Below are 26621 nucleotides of genomic sequence, written 5' to 3'. Positions count from 1 at the left end.
AATGATATTACCAAGTGTTCTACCCTGTTAGTAACAGACCTGTGCACAAGAAAAGACTGTTTGAACATTCTCAAATTTGTGAAAATTGAACATACCTGAAGGAAAGAGTGAAACTTAGTGGTTACCTATTAAAGAGGATTTATCTGGGAAATAACAATATGAAAGTTGCTTTGTGCATTTATAGCTGGTCTGTTTTATCGGTTGCATATGAAAATATGTACAGTACAAAGCGCATGTATTCACAGTTGACCCGTGTGACTGTCAGCTCAAGATGCTGCCATTCAGATGGTGGTAGCTGCAGTTTACTTCAGAGATCAGATTATTTCGTTGTGTGCTTATCTGGACAACTAAAGAATCAGGTGATTTTTATCTGGGATGGTGATGATCGTAGAACATATTGGCCCCATATTTGGTTTCCTGTTTTGTCTTCTTAATAGGTCTTCTTTTGATCTGTAAAAACCAAAAAAACTGTATTGAAGAGCACAGAGTTTGTAGGGGCTGTGACTAGCTCAGATTTAGGAAGGTGCAGCTATTTGGGAGCAGATTTCTTTCGTGCACTCTCCACTATTCAAGATCAGAACTTGAGGCATGATGGTGTTTTTGCTTTGCTATGTAAAGCTAAAAGGCCATTTCCACGTAGGAGATGTTCCCCACTGCATTCAGCCCAGGGCAGGTGGGTGTTGGTGCCATCCACCAGCTCGGAGCTAATGGGCTTGAGCCCAAAGGTGTTTGTTTCGTGCCCCATCAAAGGCTTTGCTCAGGTGTTAACAAGTGAGCTAGGGAACCTATCTGCACTGGTCTGCAGATGCAAGATACTCATTTGTACTTCAGATAAATTGGAGCCATTAAGCTTTCATTAGTCAGAAACAGAAAGGAAGAGATTCTCAGTCTGTTCAGTCAAGCTGCAGCACTTGAGATTCTTCATCACTTTCAACTTTTGAAACACTTTGAACTCTTGCTATTTTTCACGGTGATAAAATTCATCTGTTATCATTTATCATATAAATTGTGTAAAGTTCAAATAAATTGTTCCTGCTTAGTCCCTTAGCCTCATCATTACACTTTAATTGAGCTGTAGTCTTCTACTTCACCTCACCCTGAAGGTACCTCCATAACAGGTGCCTGCCTGGCCAGGAAAGCATAGGGTTCCCATGTAGCTGTAGCTGCTCTCTTGTGTGGTGGCAGATAGGCTTTCAGAGTGGAATGAGACTTAGGAAACAATAATAATTGTTATTATTTTAAATAATCATATTTAAAATGTGAGACCGCCTTCATCATGAGATTTTTCTGTACGCTCTTGATACCTGCACTTCTGCTGAAGGGTGATGTCTTGATTAAGGACTCCTGTTCCTGAYTGATTATGCATGCAATGAATAACTTAACATCTTTCTTTTACAATAGAGAGTCTGTAGAAGCTCGTGAAGTTCCAAGAAAAACAGTTCCTCATAATTCACTAGAAACTGCGGAATATGTTAAAGTCATTACAGATTTATTGAATGCAAAAGACTTTCGTGATCGAATAAATGGAATTAAGCAGCTGTTATCAGATACAGAGAACAATCAGGACCTTGTTGTTGCAAACATTGTGAAGGTAACTGTCCAGAAATATCCTTCTTCAACAGTCTTGAAATTGCTGTCACTGTATTTTCTGCTGAAAATCTGAATAACCGGGCACGCACATTAAAAGAGATTCCAAGAAAACACCAAGAAAGAGGTCAGTTATGCTTAGAAGAGAGATAACATGAGCTATGAAGGTAGTTGGAGGTAAATAGGAGGAGCCTGAAAGATTTCACGTAGAGTCCCCATTCATGGGACTATTTTCTGGAATAATACATGCAGTTTCTCTTATGCTGCTGCTGAAGAAAGCTCAAAATAGTGGAACAGGTTACAAAAAGATTTGCAATGAGAAATCAAGATCTGAAAACCTGACTCTGAAACACAAACATGAAATTTGTTTGCATGTTTGTGCAGGAAAAAAAGTGAGGAAGTGTCTTCATTGTGATAGCAGCTTGAGGAACTTACTGTTTTTGATAGGAAAGGATTTTCTGTGAGTCCAACAGTTGTAAGCTAAGGATAGACARATTGGAAGCAGAATCAAATTGCCTTTTAACAGTGGTGTCTTTGCTTTGAAGCTACAAAATATTGCTGTGAAACTTGCCAGGATCCCACCTGTGAATAATTTTGAAATCTTCTAACTAAGATTGGATACCCTTCTAAAAGAGGTGAAGTTTAGAATTGCGATCTAGGAACTGTCAGGGGAGAGTCCAAATATGAGCAAATGGTGAGAAGTTCAGAAAAGAGGYTTTCTGTGAGGATACCTGTTACTTACACCTCCAAAAGGCAGAAACAAACCTTGGCAACTTACAGCATGTCGGAATGACACGCACGGATTCAGCCTAGACCCAGCTCAGGGTGTGCTGTGGGAAATGGAACATAGAACTCAAAGATGCTGGAGACGGATGTTCTTTTTGCCTAACAGAATTTAACTTGTTAAAAATACTGTTTTTGGCAGAAAAATATTGAAAGTTACATTTGGTTGATGTATTATGTTGCATAGGAAAGATTCAAAATCAGATTAAGTTGGATATAATTGAATCATACACAGAATGCAAATATCAAATGCCAGTTTTCTTGATAGCAGAATAAAATCCCAGTTTTTTTTGCATAGCTGAGCTTTCTCTGGAGAAAATGCACAGTGAAAGTGTAAATATAGAGCAGGAAGTTTAACATCTACCTCACACATTGGTTTTTAATTCCAGTGAATGCTGTTTGGCTGTTTTATTTTCAGATCTTTGACGCTTTCAAGTCTCGCTTGCATGACTCCAATAGTAAAGTGAATCAGGTGGCTTTGGAGACCATGCACAAGATGATTCCATTGCTGAAAGACAACTTATCACCTGTGATCAATATGCTCATTCCTGCCATGGTAGACAACAACCTGAACTCCAAAAATCCAGGGATTTATGCAGCTGTCACAAATGTTATTCAGGCTCTATGTCAACACTTAGGTAATTTACTCACTATTATTTTTTCAAAAGTTAATTGTATCAATAAATTTTAAGTGTAAAGATTTGGTCTATAAAATAATTTCCATCCAGACACTGTATTGTGTAAGAATAGTTTATTCTCACTTTCATGAAAAGACACGTCATCTTAACTTTTCAGTGTTTTGCCAATCTGATAAAAAATATTGCTAGCTGGACTGATTGTAAATGTGCAAGTGCTTTTGTTATATTTTCGTAGCAAGTATTTCATTATTCAGAAGCATGTGAAACTCCTGAGACTTCTAAGCAGCCCAGAGAACTGGATTTTTGCTCTTTTCTACAAGCCACAGCAAATTTTCTTTCTCAGCCATCTTGGCTTTGGAGCAGAATCTTGATATTTTCAGTAAATGAAAATGTTCCATGCTGGCTGACTGTTGAAGTGCAGGATCATTAAGAGTATGTCTTCATGCTTAAATTACATTGCTTTGTTTCTTAGAGTGACTATATAATAAATAAGGTAATTATTTCCATTTTTTGGTTTTGTGATTTCTAACGTGTTTTTCTTTGAATTTAGACAACTACCTGCTTCTCCAGCCATTTTGCACAAAAGCCCAGTTTCTGAATGGAAAAGCGAAACAGGACATGACAGAAAAGCTTGCTGGTAAAGTTACATTTTGCTTTGCGTGTTTGTTTATTTGTATACATCCTCATGATGCAAATTCATTGTGGTTACAGGGCTGTTGCCTGCTGCGGATCTGCCCTTCAGTCCCGGTACATGACAAGCATTAATAATGTAGCATTGTCAAATTTCAGCTCCTCCAATGTAAATAGCTGGTGCTGACAAAACAAAAGATTATGGTATTATTGTCAGATATCCCCTGCAAGTTACGTGACGACCTGAAGCTTTGCTGGCCTTAGAACAGAAATGCAGAGACTGAGTTYTATTTTGTAAAGAGTTTTATTCTGTCGGTGTCTGACTGTGCTGTGCTGCACTGCTGTGGCTTGGGTTCTGACTTGCCTCCTTCTGTCTCCCAGGCAAACATACGATTTTCTGTGCGGACAGCTGGCCTTGCTGAGGAGAGCCCTTGTCTTGCTTAATTCCCTTATTTGCTTCAGGTCCTATTCCCTCTTGCTCCTCCATACCCTTGTCCGGAAGAAAAGAGTGGAATAACTTTTTTCAGGTTTCCTAGCAGAGAAGATGACCCCTTCTCCAAGGATTCCTCCTGAAGTGCTGCAGTTTTACCTCTAGGCTTGTTTACCTTTCCCAGTGGGTCTCGTTCTCACTCTTAGTACTCCTTACYGGGGTTCAGCAGGCAAACTGAGCTGCACCCACCACAAAAATTGCAGGCCTCATAATGGTGCTCTTCCTCAACTGGTACTAAAAGATTTTTTTTAAAAAAAGGTAAGTTTCATTAGAAGATGCATACAAATTTTAATAGTGGAGATTATCAACTTGAAATAAATTATAATAGAATGYTGAATTCTCCTTTGATGTGAACAAGGGCAAACAGATTATAGAGTTTATTTTGAGGGCAGGTATTTCACAGAATTACAGAATCTTAAAGGTTGGAAGGGACCTCKAGAGATCATCTAGTCCAACCTTCCTGCTCAAGCAGGCACACCTASAGCATATGTATGAGTTTGTGTAATAATTTGTATAGTAGTGAGGAAATGAAACTGTGTGACTTACTGAACAGTACTAATCATCAGCTCTGAGCAGTTTGGTTCTGCCAGGATTTTTTCGAGGAGTTTGTAGTAAACATCAGAAGACTATGTAATATGTGTTCTAGCAAAGTGACTGCTATTTGCCTGCAAATACTTAAATCCATTATTTCATTGTGCAAGTGTGGAAAATATTTCAGCTTGCCATGTATTTATAACTTACGGCTGTTTTGTTCCTTGAGTTCAAAATAGGGACTGGGTGATAGATGAGGAATCACAAAATACCCCGTGTTACCCTTCGGTAGTCGGCTGGTCGATTTTCGGGGCGCTTGGTGCTGGGTGTGGGGCCGGCAGCGGGGCGCGGGTGCGTGACGCGCCGCTCGCTCTGCCCCGTGCAGATCTGGTGACGGAGCTGTACCCGCGGAGGCCGCACGCCGTGGAGCAGAAGGTGCTGGCCGTGCTGTGGCACCTGCTGGGCAGCGCGGGCGGCGGCGGCTCGCCGTGCGGCACCGGCGCCAGCCTCCGCGCCGCCACGGCCAAGCTGTGCAGRGCGCTCTCGGCGCAGATGGGCGCCAGCCTGCTGGCGCACGCCGCCTCCCAGCCGCCGCACATCCAGAGGAGCTTGGAGGAGGTCCTGGAGATGGGCACGTAGAGCGGCCGGAGCCGTGCCCCGCTGCCGAGGGCAGAGCCGGCCCCGCGCGCAGCCCTGCCGCCCATGGGACGTTTGTAACGAATAACACACGCTGTTTGTTTTTAATTGCATAATCACGTTTCGACATGTTGCCTTATGCCTGTTAAATGCAMGAGGAATGCTGCAGAGGGCGGTGAGGAGGGACGATTTGCGGGAAAAGGTGTATTTTTGTGTTTCACTCCCCCCTTCCACCTCTGGGCAGTTGCTGCGTCGCCTGCTCCCTCGGGAGCCCCTCAGGAGTGAGGCGGGCTGTTGGCGGCCCGCCCCGCGGGCCCGGGCACCCCCACCCCGGTACTGTACCCRTTTTGCAGAGGAACCGTTGACAATAAACGGATTTATTTCTGTAACGCGCGCCCGCCGCCTCCTGCCCTTCCCGCCCGTCGGGGGGACTGGGAGGGGAGGGGGAGCGAAGCAGCCGCGGCGCCTGCGCGGTGAGGGAGGGGCCGTGCGGCGCTGTGCGCAGGCGCGGAGCGGCGGGAAAGGGCCGTGCGCAGGCGCCATACCAGTGCCGTGCGCAGGCGCCATACCAGTGCCGTGCGCAGGCATCGTGGGGCGGGCGGGCGGGTGCCGCGCGCAGGCGCAGAGCGGCGGGAGGGAGCCGTGCGCAGGCGCCGGGGGACGAGCAGGTGCCGTGCGCAGGCGCAGAGTGGTGGGAGGGAGCCGTGCGCAGGCGCCGTGGGGCGGGCGGGGGCCATGCGCAGGCGCAGAGCGGCGCGGAGCGTTGCGCGCAGGCGCGGCGCGGCGTAAAGCGTTGTGCGCARGCGCGGCTCGCTCTTCCCGGGCCCGGCGGTGTCAGCGCGCGCGCGGCGGGCGGATGGTGACGAGCCCGGCGGCAGGTGGGGGCGCGCAGCGGCGGCCTGAGGGCCTCGGGACGCGGGGAAGCGCCTCAGGAGGCACCGCGGGGCCGCGCGCAGGGGCCTCCGCGCGGGCGGCTGCGGCCTCTCGCGTGGCGGGCGCAGGCCGCGCCGCGGGGCGGCCCGGGGAGGGGGAGGGGCCCGGCCGTGAGGCGGCGGGCGGCCCTGAACGTGTCCGGTGCCCGCGTTTGTGCTGGAAAACGGCGCTGCCGCGTGCGCGGCGAGGCCCCGGCGGGAGCGCGCGGCGCCCCGGGCCGCTGCGTGGGGCGCGCGGAGCGGGATGTCACCGCAGGGTGCGGAAAGTCCCGAGATGGGCGAAACGGGCCCCGCGGGGCTGCGGCCTGGCGCCACGCGGGCCTCGGGCCTGCGCGCCGGGCACGGCCGCGGCCTTGGGTTCCTGGAGAGCCGGCAGCGGGAGGGCTCGCTTGGAGACGCTCCAGGGGACTTTAGTTGGAAGTCATGACATGGAGTTCAGRCCCTGTCTGAAACATTCACTGTGTGTGCGTAGATGTGATGAAAAAGTGACCAAGTTCTACCCTATTCCCTTATTTACTTATTTTTTRATTTATTTGATTCAGAGAAAGTAAAAGCTGTTAAAAAAAAAAAAAAACTATTTATTTATGTATTAAACTGGATTTCTTCTTCTGAACCTTCCAGAAAAGGGCAACATCTGGCATATCTCAGAATAATTTTTAGGACATGAATTACAATATATTTAAGTGCAGCTGCTTTAGCTGTCTYAGAGGTTTTACGGCTTAAAAATCAGGGCTGCTCTTTTGCATAAATCACTTCTCTTGTGCCTTGATTTTTTTTTTCTTAATAAGGGTTGTACAGGTTATCTGTGAAGGATAATAATAGTTGTTGTTGGTGCAGATCTGTACCCTGTACTGACAACAGTATAGTCTTACCATTTTGCTATTTAATTTTTAACTTACAAAGGGTGTTTATTAATTAAGTCAATACCGAAGACAAATCCCCAAAATTCATTAATAAAACTGACTTTTCACACTTTTTAAATTGTTATTAATTTTAGAATAACTTAAGATGTGAGGAAGAACTGGTCATTGATGAGATAAGTGCACACCTTGCACAATATTTTGTTTTCTGTAAGATGAAAGTAGTTAAATACCCTGTGCAGTCAGCTTSTGTTTGCATGACAACAATAGCATCAGCTGTTCATAAACAGATGAGCTGTTGTCTCCTTTGAAGCTAAAGTATATGATTGGTATTCTTCAAAAGGTGAAAAACATTTCCTTTCTGTCTAGAATTTTTTTTCCCTCACTTTCTTTGAGGATATAATTTCTATGTGTTTGTTAAATAAAAGCAAGAACGTTTGTTCTCTTTTCAGGCTTTTGGTTGGAATGAATTACAGAGATATGAGTTGGGGAGGATTTTGGGAGAGAACCTGATGTTGCCGTTCTGTCTTACTTTGTTAAGTAAAAAAATTACTTGCTGTCTTCCCTGAGGAAAGCCTAAGGGTAATAGGAGAGGCAAATGCATCTGTCTATTTGAGGATAATAGTCCTATATGAGCAACTGAACTGTTTTTTTTTTCCCTGAAATAAAGTTACAGTTAAGTTACTATATTTTAGATATATTTTATTATGAATGCAATTATTACATTAATGTAGTAAGACTTGTACTCTAATATGGTGCTACAAATATTATACAGGTGCTCTCCAAGTTTAGATGTGTATAAAACTGTGCAGCTCTATGAAGTAGGCAAAATGGTCTGCATATTTTGACATTCCTAATCTGCTAGCCTGCCAGCGCTGGCAAGACCTGCTCCCAGGCAGCTTTTACATGAATGTTGGTGGTTAGGTATGAAGCCACCTTTCTTTACTAGTCTGATGCTACAGTAATCTACATCTTCTCTGAAAGAATGGARTTTGAACAAAGACGCAGAGTTATCCAAGTTGGAGAAAACTCACAAGTGAATTTTGAATGTTATTTGATAATTCTGTYGACTCACAACTGTGTTATACTTGTAAGATGGCATTAGGGAGAGAAAACCCCTGTTGCTCGTGCAGTGTATATGTTGTAATACCTAAAAACATGAGTGATGGAGAAAGAACCCTGTTCTTTGCGAAAGGGAGAGTGATAATTTTAGCCCTCTAGTTTTGTTCATGAAACTAAATAATGTGSAAGAATTGTTTGAAAAAGTTTGGTGAATTTTTATATGAGTTGCATTGCAAGTGGAAGAGGGACTGATAGATGTTAAATTACCTAGAATTAGTTTAGCACTAGACTGTAGCTTGAATTTAAAGAAGGTTCAGTGTTGCATCCTTACACGAGGGCTTCAGGTGTTGAAGGCCAAGGTGCACTGGGGCTGAGCACTGTTCAGCAGCCAAATGTGCCACGCTAGCACTTATATTTATTGAGGCTGGTAGGGCTGGGCAGCTGCCTTTGTCAGGAAGATCAAAATGAAGAGTAGGAGGAAGATGGAGTCTGTCCTGAGGGGCAGGAGGAGGCATCTGTCCTATTTTTTTTTTTTTATGGAAGCAGGTGACTACATGCAAGAATACACCTAAACTTTTCTCTTGGGGCCCCCTGGTGCTACTAACTGGATTGTGTTGACATAGTTGATAGGGACTGATAATACTGCTGATAGGAGTTCCTTTATTTGTAAAGTTATTGTTTAAGCTGGTTCAGCTAAGTATGGAGGATGTGTTGTAGCATATGGTCCACTTTTTTACCTTGGGGGCTGTTGGTGATAATAATTTTGGATTTTCACAGTGATATGTGTGTGTTAAAATTTATGGATGCTGTAAACACAGCTGTAATGGTGAAACAGGCTCTTGAGTTAAGCAGTTTTAATTGCTGAAAGTTTGTGATGAGACAAAGAGATACATGAGACTTTCGGGAGTTTCTTGGATGGTTGAAAGTAGGGAACCAAATTATGCTCAAGGATTAACCTTGTTTGTTTGATCTTGGAATAATCTGTTAAGACTCATCTGTTTAGCGAAATGTTTGGTTGTTCAGATAAAACCTGTCTTTTTCTGAAAGTTCTAGGCTTTAAAGAACTTCACACAATCTTAAAATAATGCAAAGATGAATTTGAGTTCATTGCTGTTAATGCAACAAAATTGAATGCACTTGATAATCTAGAGCTACTTGCTTGTAGATGGACACATCTGCTCTCTGCAAACATCAGAGACAATAGGCAGTTTTTTATTTTAAGTGATAGTTATTCAGGAATAGGAGCCTCCTTCTCCCCCTTTGGGCAGGAGTATTTATAGTACTTTAAGGCCTTTCTCTCTCAATACTGTAGTTGAATGAGCGTCTCTGCCAGCTGGYAATGTTAAAACTAGGGGCTGAGTTCTTGAGTATTGAATCTTTCTTTTTCCTTTCCCCCCCAGCAGGATATAGTACTACAAAACAGCTTTAACATCAGCTATGCAGAACTCGGATAATACAGAGGAAGAAAAGACTGTGACTAATGACAACGCAAACCACGCGGACAACACAAACAGTGCAGGCAATGCAAGCCACGCAGACAATACAGACAATGCAGACAACACAAACAACGCAAACAAAGCCGAAAATACAGAAAATACAGTAAATACAGAAAATACAGTAAATACAGAAAATACAGTAAATACAGTAAATACAGAAAATACAGTAAATACAGACAGTGCAAACAATACAGACAATGCAGACAACGCAGGTAATGGCGCTGAGACCACAACAGAAGAGCAGAATATGGACTTCAGTACAGAAATTATGAGTGTGACAGAGATGGAACAGTCACCTGATAGTTCTGCTGACTTGAATGATGAGAACACACAGGAGGGTGATTATGAAGGTTTACAGCTTGGAGATTATGAGTCTTGTTTCCCTCTAGATTTTGAAAAGTTCTGGAAAGTAGTAGAGGACAATCCCCAGGATTTCACAGGATGGGTATATCTGCTACAGTATGTAGAGCAAGAGGTTAGTATATACTTCCTTTTACCCTCAGCCTTCCAGACGCAAGCAGTTRAAAGTAAACATTTGTGGATATTCCACTAATAAATCTCCAACTTCAGATCTGCTCTTCTTAGATACAGTTTTCAGACAGCAGCAGCACTTAACAGTGCTTAATGGACAGCACACGTCAGCAGAGTTCACAAAGTAAAAACAGTATTTAAGACAAAGTCAAAGCAGTATTTATTTTGAAAGCATTAATATTGGAGAGCTTTTGTCTCTTACAAAAAAAATGTTCTTGTTTGTAAAAACAAACCTTTGCAGTTGGTCTTGTGCTTAGATTATAACCCTTCTAGAAAAAATACTGTTGCCTGTTGTTAATGGTGATGTTTTGCACTTCAAATTTTTTGGTAGTAAATAATCAGCAATAACACAAATGTGGAAGTCTCACTGTGTTTTAAAAAGGTAGTTGTTTTTACAAGTTAAGAATATTTTTTCTGTGTTTTTCCATKACCTACATTAGAATTATGCATATGCTGATATTTACCGATGTTACTGAAACTCTGAGCTAACCGTTTAATTAATTTAAATGGTTTTAAAGAAATGTCAAAGGCTTCAGTATGACAGCCTGCAAATTGGAGGCTGGGAGTTCAACCAGCTCATTCAGCTTCTCAAGATTCTTACTTATTTGTACTTGGGCATGTTCAAATTAAACAGAACTTGTTAGGTGTGTTTGTTGTATTATCATTTTAGCTTTTGAGTAAGAGTAAGACTGATTTACGCTACTTGCATTTTGTTAGTATCATTTGCATGAAAGCAGACAAAAATCAGTGACTTTTCATAGGAGATGTAACTAAGCTGTGCAACTCCTTGCTSCAGAATATGTCAGTAAAGAAATTTACATGGGTTGTCAATGATCAACAGGACAAATTAATGGGAAAAAAAAGTGGAAGGCAATAATATAAAATACTGTGTCTGGGGAAATTCCTCAGCAGCAGCAAATTTTCTGGCTAGGAAATTTTCTGAGGAAGGTTTGCTGTATTTTTGTCCTGCTGTTATTCTTCCTGTAGTCCTCTGCCTGTTTGTTGCCCCTTGGGGCAGTTTACTGGATAAGATGGACCGTTGGTCAGATTGCACATTGTTCTCTGAGAAGAAAGCTGTATCTCTCTAGTTTTGTTCTTTAAACTGCTCCTTGAAACACTTCATTAGTTTTTATTGTTTATTTCCCACAGAACCATATACCAGCTGCCAGGAAAGCGTTTGACAAGTTTTTCACTCATTATCCATATTGCTATGGATACTGGAAAAAGTATGCAGACCTTGAAAAGCGAAACGACAAYTTCAAGCAATCTGATGAGGTATGTAGGTAGCTGGATGTAGCTGTTGCCGTTGGTCCTGTTAGCCAAACAATGACTAACCTACTGCAAGTCATTTGGCTGCCAGACCCTACCGTATATGGTCAGATTTATAGGGATTTTGTTTGCACTTGTCACTTCTGTGGCATTTGTAGCTAATGTTTTCTCTCTTTGTTGGCAGGTGCGTTAAACCTCTACAGTTTGTCAAGTTTTGCAGTGCAAGCCTCTGTATTACACTGCAGCTTAAAAAGTAGGGCAGGGCTTTTCTGTCACTTACATTTATTACTCGTTTTCAAAACAATATAGTTGGTTTGCTGGTCACAATTGCTACATCTTATTGCATTTTTGGTCAGACGCTGTCAATGATGCTCTAATGGGTCTGTGCCCTATGGTCTGTACCCCAAAGCCTGCCCACACAACCTGGTCAGAATGCAGGGACCGCTGCGCTTTGAAGATCAAGACTCTGCACGTGGAGATCAGAACATTGCCATGTTCTATCCAACCTCCACCCAAATGGTAATGGTAGATTATTTAAACAAAATTCCAGTAATTAGTATTTCTAAGGTTCACCGGATAACACAGTGTTGCCTCTCTATTAGGACACCATTAAGTACTTGAAGTACAGTTTGTGTTCTCTTCATAGGTTTATCGCAGAGGGCTTCAGGCAATTCCTCTGAGTGTTGATCTTTGGATACACTATATAAACTTCTTAAAAGAGACCTTGGACTGTGATGATCCTGAAACTGTCACTGCTCTAAGAGGGTAAGTTGAAAGCAAACGAAGTGATGCAGGAAACGCATAAAATTATATAGAAGTTCAGTCAGATGAATAGGCATAAGCTAAAGGGCAGTCTMATAGCAGCCTGCAGTTATTTAAGAGCTTTTACAAGCTCAGTAGAGGTAGAAGGCATAATGCATATAAGGATCACAAATAGTGGATTAGGAGGTTGAGACTAAGCATCAAGACATTCTAGGTTAAGCTCTGGGAGAGTAAGCACTGGAACAGGTTACTTGGAGAAATCTGGGAATTCCCTTTCTTGGAGGCTTTTAAGGTGCAAACAGAGCATGTCTGACCTAACCAATTGCTGTTGGTGGTCCTGCCTTGAGTAAGGGGTTGGACTGAAGTTTAACCCAAAACTCTACTTGAACTAAATCAAAGCAGCTTGTAGCTGCATCGTTGATGTGTGGTTTTTTACTAGTAGCAACTAAACTAGTTGTTTGAAAAGTTTCTTACAGTAATTTTTCAGCCTTAAGGGTTCTGTCTTTTGGTAGTGTCTTGCATTCCKGCATGTGGCACTTTGTGTTATCTTTGTTCACTTTGTTCTCACAGTGCTAGGCAGGAGGGAACAGAGCAAAGTTGAATTTTAGAAGTTTTGCTCTAAGTCTTTAGAAATTTGAGGAATTTAAATAATGAATTTAAGCGTGCTGCCTCATTGAAGAAGTGACYGTGAAATTACTTCCCCTTTCAGAACCTATGAACATGCAGTCTTAGCAGCTGGGACAGATTTCCGTTCTGACAGACTGTGGGAAATGTATATAAACTGGGAAAGCGAACAGGGGAACCTAAAAGAAGTGACATCGATATATGATCGTATCCTTGGAATTCCAACGCAGCTCTACAGTCATCACTTCCAGAGGTAAAGAGGAAAAAGATTTAATTTTATTAACATCTTAAGCACACTTTAACTTTTTTATCTGGATTGTAGAACTGAACACTCAGAATAGTAGCTTGAAATGTCTACTCAGATGTTCTGTCTGCAGCATGGAAGTTCATCATTTTTGAATTTCTTTTTGAAATGTGAATGTTATGAGGATCTGACAAACAGCAGAATTGCATTTTGTGCTTATATTGTCAAAAGTCACATCTTTAATTTTGCTCTACACCAATATAAAACTCCACTAGGATTTGTTACAGTGTTCTGGTTACCCAGACTATTTACTAAAGTATAAACTAATATTTATTTGTTTCTAATGATTCTTAGGTTTAAAGAACATGTACAGAACAACTTACCCCGAGACCTTCTGACTTCTGAGCAATTTATTCAGCTTCGCAAAGAACTGGCGTCTGCAAATGGCCATACCGGAGGAAATGCTGGAGATGATCTGCCCTCTGGGACTGAAGATATAACTGACCCTGCTAAGGTGCGTATGTAGTGGCTATTCCTCAGCAGTTCTTGCCTTTTTTCTGCTGCTCAGAGAAGACTTTAGTTGCAGAAAGTGCAGTGTGTTTGTAGATGAGATGTTTCTGTAGTTCTGTTGCGTATCAATGATTGTTCTTTTGCTCATGCAGTCAATGCTTGTGTGTATAGAACATCCCTTTCCAACATCTCATAGGTAGCAAAGAAATTGAATTCAAATATGAAAGCTTTTTGAATATGTATTAATCATTCTATTCTAGACTAATAGATGAACAGCTGTGGTCTAAAAAAGTCTTGTCGTTGGTAGTGGTATATGTAGATTCATACCTGAAAATATACACGTACTGAAACCAAGCTTGACTTGGATCCAAATTCATCTTGAATCTAATCAGCTTTAAGATATTTTCACTTAGAACACCTAGTCATTGATATTGCACTAAGAATAAAGGCACTATCAGGGCACTGTCCCTCACCCATCTGTACTGTCTTTGTTTTTTTAAATGTATGCGTGTAATTGTCATCATACAGCACATTTACAAAACTGATAATTACATTTTCTTTAAAAATTATGTTTTAGCTTGTCACTGAAATTGAAAACATGAGGCACAGAATCATTGAGATTCATCAGGAGATGTTCAATCACAATGAACATGAAGTCAGCAAAAGGTGGACGTTTGAAGAAGGGGTAAGTTTGTGTATTTGAATGCAAGGCAGCATGCWTTGGAGTCTTGAACAGCACTGTCTTGAACTAAGAATTCTGAGTAACAGTTAAAGCTTTCCCATCTCAAGGGGCTTTCAACAAGGATCTAGTTCCACGCTTCTGCCCTTTTCCCTGTGGAAAGGTAACCTGTGAGGTGAGTTCTCACATCTGAGGATTTTGAAGCAGTAGTTAGAGGCAAAGTGATGCAACAGTACATTTATTAAGCAACTTTTAAATACATGTGCTTAAAAGATGGTGCACGACCATACCGCTTCATGTAGCTGCAGTGTTACCGGGTCGGTAATGAGAAGAAGGCAATGCTGATCCAAAAGGTAAGCCCACCCTGAACGAGGAATGCAAAGCGATTCGTATGCATGTGTGTATTGTTGTATTAGACTGTTGCATCCAAAATCAGCTAGCATTTGCATTTTTCCAGTTTTACATAAGCAGAACACTCCTACATATAATGTTGAAATTGACTTATTATTTCATCAAGACAAAAAAAACATTTTTCTGTGTAAAATTAAACTCAGTTACTGTTGAAACAGCAACATGATTTTTTTTTCCCGATCTGAAGCCTAAATGCAGTACAGGAGGCCAGAACTTCATTGTGTTTCTTACTGCACTTTGTTAGTGTAGGCCTGGTGCCTTATAAGCCAAGGGAACTCAAAACTTAGTATGTGGCCRGCATTAGTACCATAGACTAGTGCGTAGTTTGACTAATGAAAGTGCCTTTTTCTTGATGCATAACAGCCTAAAGAGCTGTTACCAGTTCTTCACATTTCAGGGACACTTTGCACTGAATGTCTAGCCTAGAGTGAAGTAAAGCATGCAAAGTATGGATGATGAGGGCTCAGCTATGCTGATGTGTAGTGCAAAATGATTATGTGAGTAAAGCGGTTAAAGCAACTCTTAAGTTTAAGTATCTGTAGTTGAGTAATGATAAACTATGGACACGTAGCAGAAAATGTATCAGAAACAGGGTAACCGCTATTGCTAGTTGCCAGTAACGGTGCCTGCTCCACCAGGAGAGTTGTGGCTGCTCAGTAGACGCCCACATGTTGGATATCTAAGGAGACTGGAATGTAAAGTTAAACCTGTTTTTATAATGGACTAAATGTAAGTAGATACATGGCAGATGCCTAAAGTAAGTAATGGTGGACACTTAGACCTGCTTTGCTTCCACTTCAACAGCAACAAGATACCTATGAAATTACCAAAATGGAGGCAGAAATAATGCATTCCCTAACAGAATTCACTGAGGAACACGAAGGGGATGATGGGTTTTATATTTCAAGTAGTCATGAATCACTGCCTCTTCCTCCATAATTATTATTATATCTTATTTTGATGATTATACTGATGTTTCTGACATGATAGCAGTACAACAACAACAACAAAAAAAAAAAAAACAGAAAAATTAAAGATGAGAGGGGGAAAAAAACAAGAGAGGTGGAGGGATGCTTTACTGCATTTAGTTCAGAGCAGATTTTACAATTTTCTTATCTGCCCCTTCCAACTCCTTTTGTCATCAGCACTGAAATGCAAACTTGCCAACTATTGAATAATCAACTTAATGTAAACATTTATGATGAAGTTCAATTAAATGCTCTGTCTTTCCTTCCCATCATTCTCAACACACTTTTAAACTTAATTTGGAGGATGTGTGTTAGTACAACAGTAAGTACTTTAGTTGCCTGTATATATGTATGTGGACAATATTGACTGTTGTTTACAATTTCTTTGTTGTCATGTTGCAACTGCAGATTTGCAAGGGAAAAACTGTTTGCKTGATTTCTTAAGTTTTGTAAATCCTTTTACTCAGAAGTTTTTTTTTACAGAAGCTATCTTAAAATGTAATTGGAAGTAACATTTCTAGAGCAATAGTTGGATGACCCAATTTGGCCTGTTTGAATAGCTAGTCAAGTCTTTTTCTGAAGTGCAGTCTGAAAAATGGTGTTCCTTGCGTGGTGTGTGGTTAATTTTACTTACTTAATCCAGTTTGGTTTTACACTTACTAGTCATGTGTTGCCATACTGTGACTCTTGCAGATAAAGAGGCCTTACTTCCACGTAAAACCTCTGGAGAAAGCTCAGCTGAAAAACTGGAAAGAATACTTAGAATTTGAGATAGAAAATGGAACTCACGAACGAGTTGTGGTCCTCTTTGAAAGATGTGTAATTTCATGTGCCCTCTATGAGGACTTCTGGATTAAGGTAAGGGAGGTAGTTTACCAATGGCCTCGTAGTGATTGCATACATTGATCTAGTGACTAACCTTTTGTACTCTTGTTGAATGTTGTTCATATATAACTATATCTGTTGCATTAGGAGATGGTCTGCTTGCAACCAGATTTGACTGCTGCATATGCCAACTTCGTTGCCTCTCTACGTCCTTCCTTACAGAAACTAGTCTAGTGGTTCAATAAAGGTGCTGAATGGGTTTAAACAAAAGAATTTTATCATTCAGTCGTGTATTAAAGACCAAAGATAAGCTGTAAAATTATATAATCTCTGCTCTGTTTTCAACTATAGTATGCCAAATACATGGAGAATCATAGTATTGAAGGAGTGAGGCATGTCTACAGCAGGGCTTGCACGATACATCTTCCTAAGAAACCATTGGTTCACATGCTGTGGGCTGCCTTTGAGGAGCAGCAGGGTAAGCAAAGATGTTTTCTCCTGGGAGGGATTCTGCTTTAAATTCACTGTCGGATGTGTCATATTTTACAGCATCTTCACTGGTATTTTAGGCAACATCAATGAGGCCAGAAGAATCTTGAAAACGTTTGAAGAGTCTATCCTAGGACTAGCAATGGTTCGCTTGCGAAGAGTAAGCTTGGAACGCAGACACGGAAACATGGAAGAAGCTGAACATCTCCTCCAAGATGCTATTAGGAGTGCCAGATCAATCAGTGAAGCGTCATTTTATGCCATCAAATTAGCTCGACATCTCTTCAAAGTACAGAAAAACCTCCCAAAAGCAAGAGAAGTGCTCTCAGAAGCCATAGAACATGACCCTGTACGTACTTCCTTATTGTTGTATAAAAGCAGACTGGGTTTTCTCATTTATCTGAATTGTGTTCTGAAATATGGCAACAATGATGACAGATGTTCTACCTGCACGTAATGTTCCATTACTGCGTGGAGACACTAGTCCCTCTAAACTGATGTTGCCATGTCTGCAGCTCACAAACCTGCGAGTTTACAGCTCCTGAATCTTTTCTCATCAGAGGCACAGGGTGCTTCTTGCTCTTATTAGTTCACTTCTAGAAACTCAAACAGCATACAGGTGCTTACATTTCAAGGCAAACAAAATGAATAAGCAATATTCTTCAATCATTTTGTATAACCAGAAGAAATATTTGTCTCTCCAGTCCTTACTACTTACCTTTCTGTAATATAAGATTGCTTTGCATTTATTTATGAAACAAATAGGGTCAGAAATGACCAATACAATAAGATCTTTGTTTTCTCTTCTGTAGCGTATATTTATGATGCAGTTCTGGTGTATAGTTTATTTAATGTTAAACATGTAACATGTCAGATGTATAAGTAGTCTTTTGTTTTCCTTCCCCTTCAGGAAAATACGAAACTTTATCTCAACTTGCTTGAAATGGAGTACAATGGAGATCTCAAGCAAAATGAAGAAAACATCTTGAGCTGTTTTGATAAAGCTGTCCATGGCGCCTTGTCTATAAAAATGAGGATTACGTTTTCTCAGCGAAAAGTAGAATTTCTTGAAGATTTTGGATCTGATGTAAACCAGTAAGTTTTGATATGTGTGGTGGTCGTATTAGTGTCAACACCGATGTGTTTTCAAAAGAGATTGGGGAGAGACCGGACATGTTGTTCTGTAAATTCTGAGAACCACATCCCATTTTGTTTTAAAAAAAGTTCTTTTCAGAAAATGAATCCCTTTTTCTCTGAAGTACTTAACTCTATAGATCAAAATTGTTTACTCTTAACCTTTTCATAAAATTTTCACTTGCTTAGTTTTATAAAAGAGGGTGCTTTGCAGAGAGGAAATGTTTTGTGATACAGATAAAATTTTATTCTTAAATAACCTCAGAGCTGCTGCTTGAATTCCCAAACTTACGTTGACTTTGCTAATGTTTCTAAACAAAAGGGGGGAAATAAAAAGGAACTTTTGTTCGTGAAGATCATGTCCTAGACATGCAACTTATTAATCAAATACCAGATATGCTGTTTTTCCTCTTTTAGTTCCCTGTTGTAAAATAAGCACTTGTTTTCTACTTAGAATTTACAGCTGATTTTCTTGGAGGAAAAAAAAAAGTGAATTAGTTTTGTATTTTTAGGAATAGCTGTCTATAATTTCTGCTTACCTTTAAAATACTAACTTGCATGCTGGTCAGGCATGTCATTTGGGAATCATAAGCAGACCAAATGAAATGATGTTTTAAGTTCCCAAAAAGTCCAGATGATAGAACTAGCTGTTCATTTAGAAAAAGTGAATATTGTGTTTACCTGAATAAGAATTGAGTTTTCATTTGATGCTCTGTAAATTGCAAGATGTGACAACAAAAAAAAAAAAAAAAAAACCCAAACAAAAAAACCAGGTATTCTAGTTCAAAAATGCAAGTGCTATTAATATGAGTAATAATATGGCTCTTTTATGTTGTATTGAATTTATTGTGATGTTTGGGAAAAGCCTGTAGGCTTTGGAATTGTTTTAAYTTTGTAAAATACTCCTTTCTGGTGTTTGAATGAATGTATATTCTGAACATGAGTGCTGCTGTGGGCAGCATCAGCAGCTACACTGCCTAATACAGCCCTTGCTGGGAGAAACTGCTGTGTCATAATTCCTATGAAAGTTCTCATAAAGTAACGTTAGGAAACAACCACATTAGGAAGGCCAGAAGTTTAGCAAGTTGGGGATTTCTGAGCTAGCAGTTCTAATAAAATTTATCTTTATGCAGTGCTGAATTTCCTTCCAAATAGTAGTGGTTTTGGCTTTCATATATTTATCAGTCTAACTTGGATATTTGAATTTTGGTTATAATTGAGTTTTATTTAAAATGTTTTTATATTTTTACAAATTGAAAGACATTTTTAAATGGTTGCTCGGGTGTTCAAAATGTTTACATGGTAATTGTGAGCCAAGGTATAATTTATTTTGTTTCCTTTAGGCTTTTGGATGCTTATGATGAACATCAGGCACTTCTACAGGAGCAGGATTCTTTGAAAAGGAAAGCAGAGAATGGGTAGGAATATTTTTCCACATGAAATTTTAAACTAACACAGTGGGTTAGGTTATATCGTCAGTGGGAACATGTATTATACTGGACTGTGTCTGATGCAAAGAGTTAGGGAAATGCTTGAAAAACAGATCAGAGAGTGATCATGAGAGACTGTTTTCTAGGACCTGTGAAAGGGAGAGGGATGGGTACAGAAGTTAAGGGACACTTTTCTTAAAGTACTCAAAGTTCATCAGTTCTTATAATGACTGTAGTCAGTCTTCTCTACATGTGAAAACCAGAATCATTAAACACTTCATGATTACAGTGATCCTGAACTTTTTTTGTGTCTGACGTAAAGTGTTTAAGTGAGTTAAGTGCTATTATCAAACATATAAAAAAGGAATAGCTGTTGGACCTCATATCAGGTACAATTCTGTAAGGTGTGTGCTTATTTCAGGCATAGGAATAACTGCATTTTTAAGTTTCAAGCTTTTGGAGGGTTTAATGCGTGCCAGCTTGTTGAGGGTGTTTAAAACGAAGAGCCAGAATCATTCCCTTACAGATCATGATTTAGATCATGATTCATGATTTAGCATGGACTAGCAGAACAAGGAGGGGAACATAGATGAAATAGAAATGAGGACTTTCAAATGTAGAGTTTTAATTCCTACAAAGAAACACATTGTTTTAAACTACCCCAAATGCAGCAGCTAGGACTGAACCATTTTTAAACAAGGTTTGGAAGCCCACGGCAGGAGGTGGGCAATAAACCTGCYCCTGATGCTCCTGTGCCCTTGCCAGGGCACTGAGGCACGCGCTGCCACGGCAGAAACCCCGCGGGCGCCTCGYGCACACCCAGGCTGAACAGAGCGGCCCTTCAGCCTTAACCGCCCCGTAGAACCGTCCTGTAGAACAGCTGTGTATGTGCCTGATTAAAGCTAAGCAAGAAAGGGCTCCTTAGGAAATTGCTTCTGAAAGCTTAACGTGGGCAAATTGGTTTTCTTCAGTCTTCTGGGAGGGATTATTTGGGCAACTTTTGTTCTGTCTGATGGCTTGAACAGACCTGACTTCTGATGGTCCTTAACCCTTCATGCTTCTAGTTAGCACCGCAAGAACAGCAGCACGTTTGTTTCTTTTGTTTTTTCATAATTTAAGAGCCTACCCCAGGTAGGAGTGGGCTTAAATAGACTGGCTTAAATAACCACAACCAAACTTAAATAATAAAATATCATTTTAACTTTTGTATCATAGAATCAGTAGATAATATTGCTAAAAATAACTGTCTCTGAAACAGGCTTGTGTTGATGGTCCAGGTTTAGGCACTGTAACAATGTATAAATGAGACCATTGTTCTGAAGCACCAAGCACGGTCTTTCTCTAAATCTATTTTCCTGTTTGGAAAGGTCACCAGTTTTGAAAATACTGCTTACCTTTGTCAGTGTATCAGCAGTAAGTGTAACAAAGACAGCTTTATTTATTTACAAGCATTATATTAATTTTGCAGAGCGGAGGAGCCAGATGAGAAAAAGATGCACCCAGACGACCCGGCCTTGGCAGCGCAGATGATGGATGGAGACATGCAGGTCAACCAGGCCGCGTACAACTACAACGCCTGGTACCAGGTGGGTGCGCTCTCCCCGCTTCCTCCCACACGTGCGTGCTGGTGAATATCTGTAAATGGTTTTCTCAGCATCAGTCTTCTGTCTTTGGCCAAGGGTTAGCTGGAAAGGAAAGCTTGCAGGGAATCTTAGCTTCTGTTTTTGTTGTCCTTCTATGTAAATTTATAAAAATCTCCATATAGTCTGGAGAATGATTGAGAGATTGTTGTGGCTGGCCCTGCCCTTGATGTAAAAGGCAGCATAGCAGCAATTAAGTTCATTATTGGCTAAGGGCAGTAGACCTGTTTTGCACTGAAACTTCTTACCCAGGAAAGTCACCTTGGGAGGCCAGTTTGCTAAGTGTTTTCTTAGTTATTTCTTGGCAGTCTTAGTTCCTGTCACATCAGCATGGATTCTGCTGCACTGGTACATCCTGCATGCAGGGTCAGCGCGTGAAATAGCTTCTCACAGACTCACACAATGGTTGAGGTTGGAAGGGACTCCTAGAAATCATCTAGACCAACCTCCTGCTCCAGCAGGGACACCCGGAGCAYGATTTGGGCTCTTGCAGGCAGTTTGATTTTGCCCTCTAGAGGGTCTTMAAGGTAGAATCTGTAATCAAAGGGTTTCCTTTAGTGCTGCAGAAGGTTTCCTTGCCCTTGAGTTAACACAGTTTGTTTGAGGACAGTCGTTTTTTGTATCCTGGCCTGAACAGGGGGCAGGTCATAAGCTGTGAGCTTCAGCGTCTGTCCTTTCTGCAGGCAGYTGGTGCTGTTCAGGGTGGGCTCTCCTGGTGCCCCTCAGCTCAGTACAGGTACCGTGTGCTCSGAGCTCCCTCCATGCTGCTTGGGGGTTACTGTGTTAACTGAGGGGTTTGCGTTTAGCCTGGAAGGAGCTGGGAACCTCATCTTACCAGGGAATTGCCAGGTGACAGAAAYTGTCAGCTCTGTGGCCCTGTTTGAGCCTTCTGTCCCACAGAGGAATGTTCATTCCGAAGCCAGGCAGTGAAGGGTGTCTCACCCGGCATGGGGAGCTCCACTCAGTATTAGGCCACAAAAAATGCCAGAAACTTTCCAAACCCCGAGGCACAAGAGCAATAAAGTTACACTGTTCTGAAGATCTCAGTCCTGTGGCTGAACGGCTGATGCCAGCACGGGATGCCTTCCACCCGTGGCAGAGTCTGCTTCAGCGTGGCAGACACCACGGAAGCTCCGAGGAAGGGGGGCACTTGCTCCTGTCACCCCCAGGCCCTGGTGCTAGTTCCCACCTTCGCCTCTGTGAGCACTGGGGCTGCTGGTGCCGCCTGCAGCGCCGCAGCACCCGGGGGTGCCCCGCGCAGCTGCAGAGCTGCCATGTGAGGGGAGCAGCATCGGGCGCTGCAGGGCGCTCCCCTCCTCTGCTGTCTGCTGCAGCGCTGCACAGGGAGCTGGTACGTGGAGCCCCCACGGGCACAGCGCCCCTCTGTTCTTCCTCCTCTCCTGACCTTCTGTGAGGAGGAGCTGCAGGGGAGGAACCAAAGGAGGAGTTGGAGGAATGACACTGGAGCCCTGACAGGCCCCCGATTWGAAGGCAGGCTCCTGCCAGGCGTGTTTCTGAAGCACTGAGCAGCATAGGCAACAAGAGCCTTCATGTAAAACATCTGACTGTTGACTTGTGACTGAATCAGGTGGCAGTTCTGCTGCGGTAACAAAACTACTGATTTTCAGAGCATCTTGGCACTTCAGAGCTCCTGCTGCTCGCTGTGTTTGAAGCGCACGGCAACACTGCAGTGCTCTGCCCGTGGGCTCACATGAAGGCAGATGCAGGCAAAGCCGGGGGGAAGAGGTGCCACCATGGGGCACTGTGAGGTGCCAGAGGGAGACAGTGACRCTGCCAGCGTGCAGAGAGCTGTTAAAATCACAACAGGGCGGAGTGACAGGCGCCTTTTGGAACAACAGTTCTTCAGCTCTCCTTCCTTGCAGGGCTTCGCACTCACCTTCTCTTGTATCCCTTTTCTTTCTAGTATAACTACCAGAACGCGTGGAATTACGGACAGTATTATCCTCCTCCTTGATCAGAGCAGCAAGCGGAGTTCACTGTGCCGTTTCAACAAAGAGGGAGTAAAAATATATATTTTTCTAAATTAGGGATGTGAAAGAACTGTTGTAATACTGATTTGGTCTTTTGCATGTGAAATGAGCTGATGTTCACAGGGTGTGTGTGAAGCAAGATTCATGTGTTGGTAACTGATAAATGGTATCTCTGTACACTGCTAGTTTACCATAAATGCATTTCTTTATTTCTCTGCACTAACTTATGGAGATATTATTTGAAGACTTTTTTTTTTTTTTTTTTGCTGTTTCATGATGATTCTGTAAACTTTAAAAGAACAAAAAAACCCAGTAAATCCATAGCCTTTTGCAAGCCTTGCTGGGAGTGGGGTTAGCGCAGGGGCCGGGCGCAGCTGCCGCGCAGCCCTCCTGCCCTGCTCTCCTCTCCAACCAAAAACTCACAACCTGCTTCTATCATGAGACTTTTGTTTTTTCTTTTCCCATGCCCCAGTGAGCAAAGCCCAGACCGCTGTTTATATTGTCATGATTGGAATTGTTCAGATGAAGAGGGCAGCCTTTGTGAGCTGTGATATGTATTTTCTATTTTATGTGGGGGTCAGAAATTAAAATGCAGTGCAAAATAATGTTGCATTCTTTTTTAAAAAAGCACAAACTGTGTTTGGGAAGGATTTTGTAACTAGAGTTTTTCATGTACACAGTGTGAGCAAACTTTTTCATTTTGATCAAAGTGATCATTCTCATTTTCGTAATAAAAGCAAGGAATTCGGTAGTTCTTTGAGCCTTCTTGGATTTTCTCATTCTAGCTGAAGCTAAGCTGGAGTCTCAGGTCAGCAGCTGTTTCTCTTCTGTTCATGCTGGGTTCAGATACAGCTCCGGCCGGACACAAAAGGTCTTTAAGGGAGAGGGCAGCAGCACCAGCCCTGAGGGCGGGTGGGGGGCAGCCTTTCATGTGAGCAGTACTTTACACATCTSTGTCCTCATCATTCCTTCTTCACTGGTGCCTCCTGCCCTCCTCTAATACTCCATATCTAGCTCAATTTGTTAGGGTGCTGTTGTGGTAAAATGCAGGAGCTACACGAGCTGAAAGAAATGGGAATGACCAAAGACCTGAGCTAAATATAGAAGCAACAATACACACACCTATATACTTTTTTTTTTTTTTTACTACACACCCCCAGGTCCAGCAGGGATACTAAACATCACCCCGGGAAGTTCAAGACAGGTCTGTTTTCACTTGAAGRGGTTCCTGCAATCTTAGGCACCTTCTTCCCCCCAGTGAGCTGCTAGACAAAAACAAGTCAAAGCCTCTGCACGTATAAACTATGTTTCTTTAGTGGTATCTTACTGTACAGCAGTTGAGGAGAAAAAAAACACTTGATTTCAATACAAGGCCACAGTTGTAACTATATCCTGAAGTTACAAGAGCAAAACTGCAGTTGTTGGAAGCTTTCTTGCTCATAATGGATTCCCAGCAGCAAAGAAAAGTCTTCATTTCACTTGGTAGCTGCCAGTTTTACTTTCTTGCTCATAAAGGATTCCCAGCAGCAGAGAAAATCTTCATTTCACTCAATATCCACCAATTCCACTTCAAAGAAAAGTTTGGCATTTGGCGGTATCCTGTTTGCATGAGTTAAGGAAGCTTTTAAAAAACAGGAGAGGTTGGTTTATAAATCAAGGTTAAAGGCCTTGGCACCTGTTCTGTTTCTCAAGTGTCAGTTTTACATTTCACTGCCCCCTTTTAGCATCCCCTATTTAGTCTGTAACAACAGCTGCTGTCTGACACGAGCGGGCGGAAGAGACATTCACTACCAGGTCTAAGGAACTGTTCTCACTATTCTACTTAAGAGGAACAGCTKAGTTTTAAATTAACTACTTAAGAGTTGTGTCCCTTTTTGGGGCACTGTCCCTGGTCTTTATCTTCTATTTGTCTAGAATATCTTACTGAAGAYGAACATTGACGTGGCACCATTTTTCTTTTTTAGACAACTCTCTACATTATCAGCAGGGCCTATAATAGCAGGAGAGGAAATTCCCTTTCCCTCCTCCTGAAATTCAGAGGACAGCAGGGTGTTTCACAGGGACAGGGCAATCCCGTGCTCTTCCCTTTGTGCTGTGGGAATAAGCAGTGAGAAGCTGCTGGAAGGCAGTAGGCCGGCAGCCCTCGGRGGAAAGCGATCCCTGTTCTGCAGCACCTGAGAGCCGGGGCGCAGCGCATCCCTGGGTAAGGTCCGGGCCATYTTCAAACATCCTCAAGCACCCAAAGGTGCCATAGGCTGCAAGGAGCGGCGCCCCTTCATGTTGCTCCCTGCGCTCCAGCTCACCGGGCCCCGCATTCCTGGGTTACTTAAAATAGGGAGCAATGGATGGTGAAAGGATACTTAGCRTCAGGCTGCCCTTTCTTGCCATAAGCCCATTCAGGTTCTATTTCCAGCTGAGCTTTCTCTCCTTTACTCATCGTCAAGAGAGCTTCATCCCACTGAAAAACAAGACAAGAATCTCAATGTCATGACAAGTGCATTTACAGGCTTGCACAGGCAGGAACAGGGTGGGAAATGATGCTTAATTCTCCTCTGCTGGGACACCCATCCCCGAGAATACACTGGGAGGGAGCTGCTCACACGCTTTTTACATGTGGAAATATTCACCCCTGTCTCATGGTCCGCATTACCAAGTTAGTCTTGACTGTACAGAGAGCAATGACACTGCAGGTGATGAACACGGCTGTGAAAATACCTCATCCTGCCGAGGCTAAAGCTTTCAAGCTGCCTTCTTACTCCCCCCCGCAACAAACAAGAACAGCAGCCCTAAATGYGCATCCCACTGATAAACCGCACACTGAGGAACCCCTTGTGTTTTGAGGGAGTCGCCAAGGCCTTCCTTACCCCTCTGATAACTTTTCCTATGCCAACTTTGAAACTTAAAGGCTTGGCTGCTTTCTTCTTCTTGGAACCTGAAAGACAGTTTTACGTTCATTCATTTTAACRTCATACCAGCAGATACTGCACTTCCATCTAAAATTACTACTAAGATTACGCTTTACATAAGGCTCTGCTTTTATAGTATTTATAGCACGTATGGATTGCCTAATGGTTCCTGTTGTWCATTCCTTCACTCAAACTACCAGCTCATGGGGTGAAAATTCGGTGCCCCGGGGCAGGCAGCCCCACGGCCCGGCGCCCCGCGGCCCTTACCCGTTTGCACGTTGGTATCGAAGACGGTCCCGTCCTGCAGCTTCCCCGTGTACCAGCAGTGGACAGTGTCCCCCTTCTTGGGGAAGTTGGTCTTGTCGCCCTTCTTCAGGACGGACTTGGTGTATCTGGGCGGGCCCTGCGTTCGAGGGGGAGCCGGGGTCGCCGCCCGCCCGCCGAGCCGCGGCGGGGGCTGCGGGCGCGACGCCTCCTACCTCCTCGGCGGCCGCCTCGGCCTTGGCCGCCTTCTCCTTGGCCTCCTCGGCGCGCGGCTTCGGCTTCTCGGCCTCGCGCTCGGC

General features: G+C 42.6%; 3 protein-coding genes and 1 non-coding gene across 6 annotated transcripts in view; 3 read left to right on the top strand and 1 right to left on the bottom strand.

The window, feature by feature from the left end:
- Window positions 1-5576, top strand: part of TOGARAM1 (TOG array regulator of axonemal microtubules 1) — a 31045-nt gene extending 25469 nt beyond the window's left edge. The window contains exons 20-23 of the mRNA XM_026051509.1: window positions 1402-1591; window positions 2789-3008; window positions 3559-3645; window positions 5045-5576. Coding sequence (XP_025907294.1) covers window positions 1402-1591; window positions 2789-3008; window positions 3559-3645; window positions 5045-5298 — 751 coding nt within the window. The 3' untranslated portion in view covers window positions 5299-5576. The remainder of the gene's footprint in view (window positions 1-1401; window positions 1592-2788; window positions 3009-3558; window positions 3646-5044) is intronic.
- A 3983-nt stretch (window positions 5577-9559) lies between these two features.
- PRPF39 (pre-mRNA processing factor 39) lies at window positions 9560-23383 on the top strand. Of its 3 annotated transcripts, XM_026051485.1 has the most exons (14): window positions 9560-9662; window positions 9858-10120; window positions 11326-11451; window positions 12092-12210; window positions 12917-13084; window positions 13430-13589; window positions 14163-14270; window positions 16337-16501; window positions 16820-16946; window positions 17038-17306; window positions 17868-18052; window positions 19435-19509; window positions 20990-21107; window positions 23086-23383. In XM_026051485.1, exons 1-14 carry the CDS (start codon window positions 9587-9589, stop codon window positions 23134-23136), a joined length of 2010 nt encoding a protein of 669 aa, XP_025907270.1. In that variant the 5' UTR covers window positions 9560-9586; the 3' UTR covers window positions 23137-23383. The 3 variants fall into 3 exon arrangements, with proteins under 3 accessions (XP_025907270.1, XP_025907269.1, XP_025907268.1); XM_026051484.1 differs by lacking the exon at window positions 9560-9662 and having other exon boundaries at window positions 9778-10120; window positions 23086-23253; XM_026051483.1 differs by lacking the exons at window positions 9560-9662; window positions 9858-10120 and adding an exon at window positions 11630-11964 and having other exon boundaries at window positions 11411-11451; window positions 23086-23253.
- On the top strand, window positions 17378-17463 carry LOC112957817. Its single transcript, XR_003251278.1, has one exon. It is a non-coding gene; the product is annotated as a small nucleolar RNA SNORD127 (small nucleolar RNA).
- Window positions 23384-24504: 1121 nt separating the features above from the next.
- On the bottom strand, window positions 24505-26621 carry FKBP3 (FK506 binding protein 3; the record flags this gene model as incomplete). The annotated part of the gene is made up of 5 exons (XM_026051508.1): window positions 24505-24751; window positions 25513-25610; window positions 26017-26084; window positions 26326-26461; window positions 26538-26621. Coding segments are annotated over 5 exons (441 nt in total), but the record flags the coding sequence as incomplete, so codon positions are not given.

Source organism: Nothoprocta perdicaria, unplaced genomic scaffold (genome assembly GCF_003342845.1).
Source record: "Nothoprocta perdicaria isolate Ctin4 unplaced genomic scaffold, notPer1 scaffold_76, whole genome shotgun sequence".
Classification (NCBI taxonomy): domain Eukaryota; kingdom Metazoa; phylum Chordata; class Aves; order Tinamiformes; family Tinamidae; genus Nothoprocta; species Nothoprocta perdicaria.
Note: the sequence above shows the minus strand (reverse complement) of the source record. Positions and strands in the feature narration are given on the sequence as shown.